At 39.1% G+C, this 14,358-nt stretch overlaps 1 protein-coding gene across 2 annotated transcripts; it reads right to left on the reverse strand.

The window, feature by feature from the left end:
- Positions 1-1,614: 1,614 nt before the first annotated feature.
- On the reverse strand, positions 1,615-12,286 carry eif6 (eukaryotic translation initiation factor 6). Of its 2 annotated transcripts, none has more exons than XM_074681143.1 (7): positions 12,142-12,271; positions 11,764-11,900; positions 8,660-8,745; positions 8,038-8,213; positions 7,590-7,766; positions 5,980-6,164; positions 1,615-2,472 (listed from the first exon to the last, which is right to left on the reverse strand). In XM_074681143.1, the coding sequence occupies exons 2-7, from the start codon at positions 11,868-11,870 to the stop codon at positions 2,463-2,465; spliced, it is 741 nt and encodes a 246-aa protein (XP_074537244.1). In that variant the 5' UTR covers positions 11,871-11,900; positions 12,142-12,271; the 3' UTR covers positions 1,615-2,462. The 2 variants fall into 2 exon arrangements, with proteins under 2 accessions (XP_074537244.1, XP_074537235.1); XM_074681134.1 differs by having other exon boundaries at positions 1,616-2,472; positions 12,189-12,286.
- Positions 12,287-14,358: the final 2,072 nt, after the last annotated feature.

Here is a 14,358-nt window from a genome sequence, read left to right on the forward strand (position 1 = left end):
TAAACATGATGGAGAAATTCACACTTTTTAGTCCGTCCACAGCCAGACATCCTGTCTGAAACTCAGAGAGAGGGATGTACAGGTCCACTGAATGTGCTCTCTTGTGCTAAACTGGTAAGTTTTTTGATCAGGCAGTAGACTTAAATGGAAGTGAAGAAATTAACAAAACTGTATTTTTATGTTAAGAAACTCTGTATAGATATGTTTCTTACTCCATTGACAGTGTTTTTACTCTTTACAATCAATTCAGACATATTTTTTTATTTTAATTTGTTGATAAAAAAAAAAACATGTTTCTGTACTTTTCAGGTGAATGTGTTTCATATTAAGTCTAATAAGACCTTTTTTTTTTGTAAAAAAAAAAAAAAAATAGACAAACACTTACTCAGGTTTCAGATTTGTCAGTGTGTAAAAATTATGTGCAGTGCTTGGTTGCCACAGTCCACCTGAAGTAAAATCTCTATAGTCTAAACATGTGTCATAGACGTCTGATGTGTTTCTCAGAATCACTGGTTTAAGAAGCATAAAATGTAAATAAAAAATAATGTTCTGCACTTTCATGCTATAATCACACACACACACACACACACGCACACACACACGCACACGCACACGCACACGCACACGCACACACAAAAAACACTTCCCAGTTGGAATAATCGTAGACCGTTATGACAATCTGAAGAAGACACAGAGCAGATAAAAAGAGGGTGATTTATTTTATTTTACAATACAGAAGAGATGTTTTGATTGTTAAGAATAGTGATCTATGCTTGGAGTTGATCAGGCAGGCAGTGGTTTGTGACAGAAATGATCACAGTGAGGTTTGTGTCTGAATCCTCTTTGTGTCACTAAACTCTGCTTAAATTCATCTCTACAGGTGGTGGAGTCAGTCCATGAACACACTGCACGTGCATAAATCTTACTGCATGTTGTACTGTCTCACTTCACTACTTCACTTACAGTGCATCAAGTCTTTCCATGTTTTCAGCACTTTAACTTTTAAACATGAGGGAAACTCCTGCATTTATTAACCTGGGACATATCTTTACATCTATGGATACATGTAAAAAGTAGGAATGCACCACAAATAAGCTCTGTCCATAAATGTGCCATACACTGATGTTTATTGGGCATATCACATCAGTGTAATGCTGGCAAGCTCTGACAATAAACTGATGATTTACAGAGGATTTTCAATGGTCAAACTTCACCTGGTGGTCAAACTTCCTGTTTTCATGGTTGAATGTGAGAGGAAAAGTTAGGAGTGTGAGAGCTCCATGTCAGCTTTGGGGAACTTCAGCCACATGTGGTTTGTGTGACATGTCCTGGAGACATTTGAAGAAGATGGAGCAACAAAAATCAGCCACAAATTATTTTAAGCTCACTTTAACTATCTGTGCATCCTTGAAAGCACTTTTTCCTTCAAGACCTTTTTTATAATCAGAAACCTACTTTAAATGCCCCCCTTCAAAGCCAGGCTTTTAATGAGTTTATCTTTTTTTTTTTTTTTTGGTGTGTGTGTGCGCGTTAGGACTCATACACACAACTGTGAGGTTCCGAATGTAACGCACCAAAAATGATTTAAAAAAAAAAAGATGAAGCCGCAGTAGGTCAGCAACTTATGTTTTGCAATGTAAAATCTTTCGCAGTTAAATAAAGTAAATTAATATAAAACAAAACAAAAAAACTTTTCAGTGGACACACGCTGATAATCTGGGTGGATTTTCAACCTGTTTCATGGCCTCCAGCTAAGATTTTAAGAGAAAACATTTAAAATTAGATTCCCAGATTTAAAAACACAGGAGTATTCCTTTATTGAGAGGATTTTGTGGCTTTACATTTTGATTTTTTGCCAGGAATCTCATGAGGTGGTAATTTTACTGAAACATCCTTTCAGGGTTACAAATAAACTTCAACCAAAGAGAGACTTTTTAATGATACAGAAACAAATACAAATTAGAAAATCTCGGACTAGTTTTTAACTCCTCCACAGTGGAAGAGATGTTAAATCTACCTGTCAACTTCAAAAAACATTCACAAGAGGATCAAAGGCTGAAATATAAAATTTCTCAGCTTTTCAGTCAGCTTTCTTTTCTGCACCGCTGACTGTCTTCTTGTTAACCATTTCAAGTCTCCTCTGAGAAACTTTACGATATTCTCTCCTCTGGCTGTTGTCAATAAAAGGTTAATGGATGGGTGGCTGCTGGGATTTCTCCCCCTAAAGCGACTGACTGACAGGAATTTGATTTGAAGAAGAACTGAGGTAACCAGGGGACAGGTTTAGAAAAGATTGAATCAAATGCTAAAAAGGTTTAAACTGATCAGAGTGCTGAGGCTGCAGGTGAGAGGGAAGGAGGTGTTGAAGTTCAGAAAACGTAGGTCCAGCAGCTTGCTGACTTCATGTTTGAGACGAGGTGATCGGCAGCAGAGGTCTTTGATGGCAGGAAACTGAAGACAGCTTATGCCATGCTGATGGAAACAGAACAAAGGAGAGGAGAGGGTTAAAGGAGAGGAAATCACATTAAACGGCTCACTGCTTCTTTGTCTCAGGATGAACATTAAGGAGAGATAAACCCTGAGGGATGAACTTTTTCTTTTAAAAGTTTTCTTTGAGCCTCTGGAGATGTGAAGCTGAAGGTGTCACAGGCAGGAAGCTCTAAGGCACAACTCCTCAAACTCTTTTGACAGCCTTGGCTTGTCTTTTATACGCTGGTGGCTGAGCTAATTTACATTATCTCTGACTGCTCGTACGTTGTATTCTTTCAAATTTCTGGACCTGACAAAAAATCTGACTTCCTGCTACCTCTGTCTTCACAGCAGCTCACACAGTTCTTTAGTTTAACATTTGTATTAGTGCACTCTTCAACACCTGTCGCTCCATCATGTTCAGCCACCCACATGACATTACAGACTGAACATTCCTCATAACTATTCTACTTAGCTTTTTATAAATTACTGACAGAGTTTGAGAATTAAGCTCTTGTCTTTTCCCATGTCTCGTAAGCTGGGTAATGACACTCTATTCAACCAAAACCAGCGACCAAGTGACTGTACAGGAGGTCAGACGAACCTGATTCAGGTTCATTTCAGAAAGAGTCAACATTTGTTAGCAGATAATGTTGTATTTGCACTCAAGAGAGACAGGAGTTAATGCAAGTTTGGTTTCCAAATAGGGACTGTCAGGAGCTGAATGCTGCAGAATATGACACCAAATGGATATACTTCACAAGTGTGCACAAAACCAAGGAAGGCAATTATGGTTACCTTAAGTAAAGCAGAAACAAAAAGCCTGAGGTTAGGTTAAGTTTTTAAGAATATAAAGTTAGAGGGGACATATCATGCTTGTTTCTCCTTTTCACTATGCCAGACTAGGATGCCTGTAAAGCATTTCTGCCCTCAGTACAAGTCATTTAGTTCCTTCATTGCCTCACAATAGCGTTCTCAATATCCTCATTTTAGGCCATTCTGAAGATCTCGTTAAAACGCTCCGTTTCGAGAATGACCTCCAATAACCTCGCAACGTCACAGCCCTTTGTGCTCTGATTGGTCAGTTCTATCAGAGGGGCGGAGGGGGTAGAGCCAGGGGGCGGTTTTTGCAGCATGGCAGTATTTACAAAATCGCCACACTGAATGGGGCAGACCGAACGAGTTTGCTGTTTGCCAAAACTTCACCGTGAGGCATTGATAGCACTAATAAAATGGCAGAGTGTAGGATACGACCTTTTGTATTGGACCCCGAGTCAGACCCGGACGGTTCTGCAGCTCAGGAGGAAGAAAGTCCACCTCGACACAGATCATCTCAGGACGCTTCAGTGTGGTGAGTCAAACTGGTACTGTAACATGTATAGTTTATACGTTTATACTCAGCTCTTGGTGGGTGTATCCCTTGGTGGCGGTTGTGTGACTAACTGACATCACAGAGGAGGAGCTGCTTTAACAGATTAATCGAATAAAAAGAAAGGATCCTTGTGTGTCGTCACGACGGTCGAAATCTCGAAGCCAAATGTCAATGACCTATTTTCAGAGGCATCAAATCTTGTTCTAGGATATCAGAAAAAATACAATATCTCACTTTTTGAAAATTCAGGGGGTGTACGGTCTTGTTTTCAACTTCATTATTTTATATGCAAGTATTAAATCGCAGATCAGCATGATATGTCCCCTTTAAATAAGAACTTCAAGAAACGGGATCAAAGTAAGTTTAAAGGCTTTGTGAGAACTATTTATCTAGTGTTGATTGCAGTGACACCTGTGGCCAGATTAGTGTTTTACTGGGATAAAGATTCATGCTGTGTCCCAAATCCCAAACTTCTGCACTTACACTTCCCATTTTGAGTGACTGAGTGCACTCACACTGACAGTATGGAAAAACACAGTGCACTTTGATTTCTTGGCTAATGCACCAAAAACGGTCAAAAAGTAGAGTGAGGAACACTGGACACTCTTGAAACTCAATGGTCACCATATTGGCTACGTAGAGGAAGGAGCAGGAACGGATCAAACAATGGATGATGGATGCAACCAATGAATAAGAGAAGAACACCTGTGAACGATTGTGATATGCAATCGTAGTTTCTGGTAAGTTTGAAGCTGAAGTGTTTGATCGAGGACAACACTACCCCGTAAGATTTTGTGCAATGTTCTAGTAAATGCAGAGTGTACACAGTCCACACCATATAACCATATAAGTGTACTGACAAAAGTACACCATTTGGGACACAGCACTATGTAAGGACATGGCTCTTTATAGGGCATACAGTTGTTACAGCATCAAATGAATGGAGAGAAGATCTTTTCAACACTACTTTTCTTTGTTCGAGACAACTTTTCCCAGGATGCAAAGCAACAATATATTGTATTTCTTTATGGTTACCTAGTGTAATTATTCAATACCTGAAAACAATTGAACTTTGTAATATAGTTTAGTGTCCAGAAGGTGAGCAGACGTGTTTATGTCCTACCAGTGCTTATCTACCAACTCTGACCTCATTGAGCAGAGCTAACTTAACTTACACTTAACACTCTTTATTTTATTGAAAGAATCCTAAGTTTGCTTCTGAGTGCTAAGCTTTGCCTACCTATGCAGTGTTATCATGGGCCTTAAAATGGATTCCTGTTCTCTCTGGAAAATCTGACCTGACTACAGATACTGAGATATAGTATTTCGAAACAAACAATCTTGTTGCCAATTGTCTCATTTTAAATTGTGGATTATGAGTAGGCATATATATAAAAGTTAGACTATTCCAAGATCACTTCGAAAATCCTCATAGGGCCTTTACAGCAATGGTATTATTCAAAAACCTGGACAAAACCTGTTATAACCTGACCTCTTTCCACCTTCCTGCCATCCAACTGTAACTGTACCATCTGTGCTGTTTGACTCAATGAGGTCACTGATCTGCTAATTATTCAACTCCAGACAACACCTTCCCTCTCTGATAAAAAGCTGCTCAAAATATCAACCTGAAATTTATGTGAACATCAAACCAGCGCTCCACTCAAAGTCCAGAGTGACGTAACATTAATGAGTGATTCAAAGAAAAACGTGAAAGTTGGCTGCAAGTGGAGAGATGGTAGCCTGTGTGTGTGTGTGTCTGTGAGTGGGTATTTGTGAGTGTGAGAAGCACAAAGACACCTTTATAGGCTGTTAAAAAAAAAACATCAAACATGTTAATATAAAACAGCGTCTGAGTGTGTGTAATGAGTGTAAATGAGTCAGTGTATGAAGATTTAGGCGCTACAAGAATTTCTGTGTGTGTGTGAAGAAGAAAACCAATCAGATGTGGGTCAAACATGATCTGAGTGTTTTTACTGTATTTTGGGGTTTCTATCCTGAAACTCTCAAGCCAGATGTGTCAAACGTGATCAGGCTCAATCTCTCATGTCGGGTGCAAAAAAAAAAAAGGAATGATGGGAAAGTTTAGACAAATAAAAAGAGTGGGATATTGAAATGTGTGTGTGAGTGAGGACCACCTGTCGATCAGCGAGTCCCTCATGCTGGTGGCGATGGCGGAGGGCTGTGCTGCGTCGCTCAGTCTGAAGATGCTCTCGATGACTGACAGCTCTGTGCTGGTTGTGTCCAGGCCGCAGAACGCACACCAGTCATTGACCACCATCCCCGCTGCGATGACCTCACTGCCCCGGTTCACTGTACCTGCCTGAACAGAAGATCAGTTTTATCAGCACAGACCAAATCATTTCATTTCCTGATAAAATACTTCTTCCTCTTTCTGTTTCAACCCCATTTTCATCTTGAGTGGTCCTGGTGCTGGTTCAGGGTTGGTTCAACCTGAGGGTCAGTTTGTTTTTCAACAGGAAAGCGCCACAAAAGAGCAACGTCATCATGCCACAAAAATTCATTAGGAATGACTCGAGCAGTTTTGGGTCTTCATTTTTAAATGCCAACAAACTTTTGAATGGTTGCAAAGCACCACGTCCAGTTTTATCTGCTGATCCACAGAGGACGAGCTGAATCCTACCAGGCCATCAAGTTCCAACAAAGAAGGATTGGGGGTGGGATCTTTGCCTTTTGTCAGGTGGACCAATCTACAATCAATTATCTTTGTTCTGTTCAATGACTTTTTTTTCTGGAAAATGAATGGTAGTCTTTGGCATGAACAGGGAATGACCACAACAGCAGATACCATATCATCTTTGAGGATTTAAGAGACTATCCAGCAAACGAGTATTAAAAGCAAACTATTGTTCTATTGTTTATTTAAATTCATTCTTTGTAAGGGTAGACTCTGACCTTTACAGCAGGGATGCACCTTACCAACTTTTTAAGTCCCGATAAATACAAAGCCCTGGTTTTCAGCTTCTGCAGATAATGGTCCACTCTGATCCCAGTATTATTTTAACACTCTCTGTTCATTAATAACAGGATGGGAATTATGTTTTGGTAACTTTAATGCTTTTCCAACTTTGTAAACATCTGTAAACTTCTTGGGTGGATTAACTTAACTGCAACATAAATTGAAATTGAAAATTAAACAAATATTATTTTTCATACCTAAATTTTCATTCACTGTACAGAACCGGGTGATTTAAGTTACAACTACAGTTTCCTCGAACAGGAGAGAACAAACAGGTAGAAAATTAGCTTCAAAAAACTATTTTGTTCAGTTCTTGGGTTTGAAGGGTATCCAAGTTTGTGGGATCTTAAGAAACCTCTGAGTGCTTTCACATCTCTCAAATGTTTTGAGATTTGTGGCAAAATAAATAAATTAGACATAATAAAGATGAGTTAAGTTTCAAACAGCCAAATCTAACAAAGGCAACAAGAACTGCTGCCCTGGAATTAACAGATAAAAGCTCTTTCATGGGAGATCCACTGACCCATGAGAAGTGATCTGGTTGATGGTTTAATATTTCATTTTACTCCTAGTGTCAGCATGAACCTTCATCCTCTTTTACCATCTGAGATGAAACGTCTCACGTTTTATACACTTTCATTGCTTCAGCATTTATAAGAGATAATAAAATCACAGCACAGGTCTGATAATTGACTGAGCTCTCAGAGAAGTGGGATGTCTCTGAGACCATAAAAATGTAGAGACTCTGCCCTTTCACTCAGCACTCACCACGAGAGGGACCTGCAGCAGAGACGACAGCTCGTCCTGGTCCTCTATGGACACCTTTGGGTGAACGAGACCTCCCTGGTTACTGAACGTGCAGTAAGAGCCGACCAGGACCTGCTCTGCTATTGTCTGACGGAAGACCTCTACCTTCAGGGTGTCTGCGAGGATCTCCTCTGTCTCCTGAAGCAGAGGTAGAGAAAAGAAGGCATGGGTTATGTGAGAAAAAGCTGATCCAAAAATTCTCTGGAGCCTGAAAAGACGTCAAGTTAGACAGAACAACAAGTTGGTGTTAAAGAAGAGGACTTTTTCAATAAGTTTTACCTGAACACTGACTGGAAAATGGATTCTCTAACAACAAAATTTTTCAGGAGAAGTTGCGGCTGAATGAAGACATTACATCAGGAGCATGATTGTAATGTTTGTGAAATGTCTGTGTGTGTTTCAGTCTCACCCTGTCAAGGTCGGGGTGGACCAGTGCTACGTAGTCGTTGCAGGCGATAACGTTACCGAGGGCAGACAGCCTCTCCTCCACTCTCTGGATCCTCACGGCGTCTGGCAGACAGTTTCTGATGTGCTGCAGCTCCTGGTCTGTCGTGCTGTTTGGCAACAAGAGGCCGTGACGGTTTCCTGAAACAAACGAAAAACAAACAGTCTTTAACTGCTCTTGAGATTTGGTATTTTGTTTTTATTCTCCACTGAGTTTAGGTTTGGATTAATATGGACTACAAAAGAGTTTTTAGTCTAAGTTAAGTGAAAAACTCATGAGAAACCCAAAGAGACTGATCAGACAACTCTACCTTTCTTTATAACTGTGATAGTTTTTAAATATTCATCTGCCTGGCCTGATGTGTTGATACGTGAGTTGGTAAAATTTTCAACAAAGATCTTAAAACAGGCCAAAAACAGGAAAGTAATCAAGATTCAGGTGTGAATGAGAAGTGTTGCTGTTGAGGACTGATGTGTTAAAAGGATTAACAAAGTCTGACTGAAGGAGGAAACAGACCAGGTGTGTGTTTGTGCATGTGTGTGTGTGTGTGTGTGTGTGTGTGTGTGTGTTAGGAATCATAACCCACCCACAGACATCCTCCCGATGATGCGAAGGCTTGCGATGGAAGCGTGAACCACTGGGATGGTTTCAGACAATTCTCCTTCAAACACACTGCAGGGACACAAACAACAGGCTGTTAATTATTCCAGCTCTGCACGGGAACCAAAGACACTTAAACTGGACTGAGTGTTCTGTCTGAACCAGCTGTCGATGAAACACTCGGCCAAAAGACAAAAAACTGGAACATGAAATCATAATGATCACATCGTTAAAAAGGACAGATCATTTGCAACGCTAAATTTAAAGACAGAATGACTCATTAATTAAATTTATTAATTCATGTCCAACCTCTGAATGTATGAAGGTTGACTTTAAGTTACCAGGTTTTTAAAAACCATTCAGTCTGACAGCAGCTCAAAACCTGCAACACTAACCGAAATCAAATAATTTATATTGTCACGCCTAAAGGGTGTTTTTCATCTTCTGATGCCTATTCCCGAGGGCCTATTGGCTCATCTAGCAACCTACAGTATGTGGGTCTGTTCTTTGCGATATCAAAAATGTGTTCATTTTGTATAAAAACAGTGATGTGTCTTGTAACTAGGCTGTTTTAGGACTACAAATAAAATCCAGCCTTTGTGGTGAATCTGGCAGATTGATATGAAGTGTATTGCTGATGTGTATTTTTTTCAGTTTAGTAAAAGAGCACTGACTGACAGATTTAATGCTTTAGACTGTGCAGACAGGTGGGTAAATTAGTCAGAGGCCCAGCCCCCTTGACTACTTGGGTCACATGTGTCAAACTCAAGGCCAAATGTGACCCGCCACACCATTTTATGTGGCCTGTGAGAGCTTAAAAGGTCTGATAATAGGGTGCATTGACCGATAAACTACCTTTCCCATGATACCTACTGATCATGTTACAAAGTGACAGCATCTTGCCACTAGACCCCAGTTTTCTCACATCAATGCAGTTTTCTGAACTAGTGGAATTGAGAAATAAAACAATGATCCCAAAATGTCCCGGAAGAGAAAAAATGGTATGTCTTTTTTGTGTTATGAGGCTGTGGCAGTTGTCAAAGAGTACAATCTACATCTGTATTTTGACACCAAACACAGAGATAAGTATGCCAAAGTGAGCATTCAAGAAAAACAACAAATAGAGCAAGATGTAAAATGAAAACTGCATTTGCAGCAGGATGTGTTCAAGAAAGCCACAACCAAAAACAATTTGATAAAACCTAGCTTTATTGTGGCTGAAGTAACTGCCCTTGCTGCAAAGTCTTTTTCAGCAGGTGCAGCAGTTGCATTTATTCTACATTACATCTAGTTACATTTTAAACTTTCTTACAGTTACATCTGGCCCTTTGAGGGCAACCATTTTCCTGATTTCGCCCTCGGTGAAAATGATCTTGACACCCCTGGCCTTGGTTCAGTTAACGGCGCCTTCTCCCTGTTGCTGCATGGGATCCCTTGCTCTCTTTTCTCTGTTTGTGACACCATCTGCTGTCCTGTCCCCTCTCCCAAAATAATGTAAGAAAGTTACAACCCATACTTCATTTTTAGGACTTGAAAAAAGTAATTCATGTTTTTATCTCTTCTACTTGACTATTGCAACTCCTTGTATACTGGTATCAGTCAGTCGGCATTGCCTGCAAATGGTTCAAAACACAGCAGTCAGGCTTCTGACTGGATCCAAGGAAAGGGATCACATCAGACACCTTGGCTTCTCTCCTCTGGCTTCCAGTTCATTTTAGGTGCTGCTGTTCATCATCAAAGCCCTGAACGGCCAGGCTCCCTCATATCTAACTGACCTCCTGAGCCCCTACACAACCTCCAGACCATCCAGCATAGGTCAGTCCTCCCCAGATCAAATTTACACTGCAAAAAACTGAAATCTTATTAAGTGTTTTTGTCTTTTTTTAATAAAAATTGTCTTATTATACTTGATATGAGCCACTTTCAAATTATCAATCCAGAAAAATGTCTTGTTTCAAGTTATCAGAGTACAAAAATGAGGTTTGAATCGCTTGTAAACAGTAAAAAAAAAATCTGCCAATGGAACAAGAAAAAATTGCTTGAAATTTCCTTGAGACTAGAATAATGTCTTAATACAAGTAACTTTTCTCTTGTTCCATTGGCAGATTTTTTTACTGGTTACGAGCAATTCAGACCTCATTTTTGTCCTTAAATAACTTAAAAAAAAAGACATTTCCCTGGATTGGTCATGTGAATTTGGCTCATTTTGAGTATTAAAAGGAATTTTCTACTGAAAATAAGACAAAAACACTTGATAAGATTTCAGTTTTTGCAGTGTATCTGTTGGCATTTGACTTCATCTTGTCTTGAATAAGTTATTACTTACTTTTTGAAATGATTGCTTGGTTTTATGTTGTGTAGACGTCACCAGGTTAGATAACACACCTCATCTGCTTTGTTATAAAAACGGGGAAGAATGGTGGCATTGTACAACACCTGAGATGGCAGGGTAAAACATTGCTCTCTGTTTTTGTGTGTGATCCACTGTTAGTTTACATGACTAGAAGAAAATATGAATCACACACAGGGTGTCCAGTACTTCACAGTTGAGGGATCAGTGTTGAAGTTTTCCTCATGGAAAGAAACTTACAAGAAGCTAGGATTTGAATGTTCAATTAAAATTTAACAGGTAACTGTGTGCTGATTTGAAGCAGCCTTTCTCTGAGATCAGAGGAGGATCATTTAGCTTGAACCATTATATTTCTATGAGAAGAATCTTTTCCAAAGAGTAGATAGTATAAAAACAGTGAACCATTGAACAAACTGATGTTTAATGTTAAGTTTGTGTGGTGACATAAAGAAGATGATGAATCATTTCTCGTAACATCTTCTGACGACTACAATATACGATAGGTCCACAGGATCTCTGTTTCATGTCCTTAGGATGGATGTAAATGTACTTTGTGATCAAAGATGACCTGAGTCATAGAGCCGACACGCCTCTTGTTACATAAAGGCAGAGATTGCACTTTGATGACATCAGACAGGTCATGAGGCTAATGTAGCTTCTATGCTACACAGACACCATCTGTATCAAACTTATAAGGCTGCCTACCCTGAGTTAATGCGTAGATGTTAGTAAAAGCCTACCTGTAGAAGTTCTCTGAGCCGCCGATCGCCACTAAACAGTACGTGTTGGTGAGTTTGGCGAAGCAGCCGATCTCGTTGTTTTTCTCAAATGATGCTCTAACGGCCATGGTGCGGAAGATGAGGGTTCACTTCTGATCCTGAAACAGCAAGAAATCATTAATAACATCTACATTTGTTAACACAGATAAGCTGTGAAAAGCCTATCAAACCGCAAGTTTGCCTGTGAAATGATTAACTGCTGAAGCTCCTGTGACGGTTTGGCCGGACTACCGAGGCTAACCGGCTAGTTTGAAGAAGTTTGTCGTCAGAGAGTTTAAACTCGTCAAATTAACTTAACACTTATTCGAAACAATGCCGTGAACCACAAAGAAATCATACCTGTTTCGAAATATCACGAAGTATTTGGTAAAAGGGCTTAAAGTTACCTGAACTAGTGTCGTAGTAAAACAACATGCGTTGAGCTCCACTTCAACCCCACGTGTCTCCTTCCGCTTCGGGGTCAACGTGATGACGTAAGACGTAGCGTGATGTATAAAAACAATCTAATCACGCTGGCTCGTTTAATCAGTGTTTCTCCATCACAAAATAAAGTTTACCACGAGACTCTTTACATTTTAATCACTGGCATCGATTCTGATGATTGTTGAGTAAATCAGCAAACATAAAAAAAACAGCTTATCTCGTTTATCTGGTCACTTCTGAATGAAAAACCATGACTATAGGACCACAAACTCTGCCTTTTAATTTGACAAAACGGCATAACATGTAGCCTATTGTATCTTGATTGTATTTCTTCATTCTTATGTTTTAGCAATTAATTAGTGCAATTAAAGGCTTTTTAAGACTCCACAGAGAACCTCACCATTTTATTAGATCCGTGATCTTTCCATAGTTTGACATATTTTTTTTTAATTTATTGCTTAAAATGTTTCTAACACATCCATCACATTTAACAGTTACCTCTGAATTTAAACAAAGATTAAAATAAACTGGAAGACTGCTATTCTAAGCTCAAATATGCACTGAAATTTTTATTTATTACCCAATATCTGAGTTTTTCAGTCTGCAAGACATATATATATATATATATATATATATATATATATATATATATATATATATATAGTGGCCAGATAACTGTGGAAATAGCAGAGCACTGTGCTTTCTGGGTGAACTGTATGTCACATAATGTTGAATTTAACCAACATGAAACAAAATTATTTATTTTTTAGGGAGGTCAAAATTCATAACCTTATACAAAGATTGAAAAGGCAAATAATATATTTGCTTTTACTGCGACATGTACAACAAAATTCAGTACAAACCAAAATAATCACAAATTTTAAGAAGTAGAAGTAATAGAATATAAAATACATGCTTTAAAACACATGGTGGACCCACAGATATCTACATTTAACAGCTATTGCATGAATCCCTTTTGGCAAATTATTCCGGGATTTGTTGTTTTTCAGTGTTTTCTTTTAGTTTTCATACACTGTGAAGTTTCTCCAAAGTTCCTTTTTTTTGAGACAGCCCTTTTCTCCTGGGCTCTCTAATTCTATTGACTTATTCATTTTTTCAGGTATATCCTTTTTTATAATATTAAATTCTAAAATCCTAAGAAGTTAATGGAATAAAGGAAAGGCTCTTGTGCAATATGTTAAGCTTAGATTTCAAATATGTCCCTGGGGGTAAAAGTGTGAGTCAGATTTGAAGTCTTATCCATGAGGGGCATGTGAGTCCTTAAAGTTCAGACAAGGACAGCAGAATTCAGCAAAGATTGGTGCACTTGAAACAACGTGTGAGGACAAAACATGCAAAAAAGGCCACACAATAGAGATGATTCACAGTTATATTAAATGAATAATTAAATAAATAAAGGTGTAGATAGTTTTAAAAATATATGAAAAACATGGTTAATTAAACATTAAACATAAACATTACTGAAAACCTAAAAGAAAGAATGGCTAATAGAAAATATATCTCTATACATGTATATAGAGCACCTGCACCCAGCATAGCTTCATGTTTGTTGATGATTATGAATACTTTGGCTGAGTCATTAATCTGTTAATATGTAGTTTTAAAGGTTTATTCTCTTGTGTTCTATTTATACTCCTCCCTGCTTTCATAACCTCACTTGCCTCCATCATATTTTCATGCTGCTACCTCACATCAGCTGCTTCAAAGCTCCTAATGTTTTTGGCCCAGATGCTCTTAGTGTGTGCGCATGCCCACGAGCGCGTGCATGAGCTTAGAAAGGAAAGAAACTGGGGGAAAAAAAATAAAACAAACAAAACGTCTCAGCTGTCTTCCCTCTTCATTAACCTGCATAGCAACTGGACACGCGGCTGTCCTCCGCCTCCTTCCTGTGCAGCAGCGGGGATGGCGCTCTGGGCCAATCACGTTGGCCATTCCTCGTGACGTGTTGTTTGTTGACACTTCCATTAGCTCGCTACCTGTGTGACGTCACTGCAGCAGGTTGCGGTGGGAGGGGGGCGGTGACGAACCAGAGGAGAGGAAAGCAAACAAAGATCGTTTGATACAAGTAAGAGGTATCACTCCCATCTGCGTTCCTCCCTTTGGTTGCTGAGT

The sequence above is a fragment of the Halichoeres trimaculatus genome, unplaced genomic scaffold (genome assembly GCF_033239565.1).
Source record: "Halichoeres trimaculatus isolate MK-OKI-2021-1 unplaced genomic scaffold, fHalTri1.1 fHalTri1_scaffold_1, whole genome shotgun sequence".
Taxonomy (NCBI): Eukaryota; Metazoa; Chordata; class Actinopteri; order Labriformes; family Labridae; genus Halichoeres; species Halichoeres trimaculatus.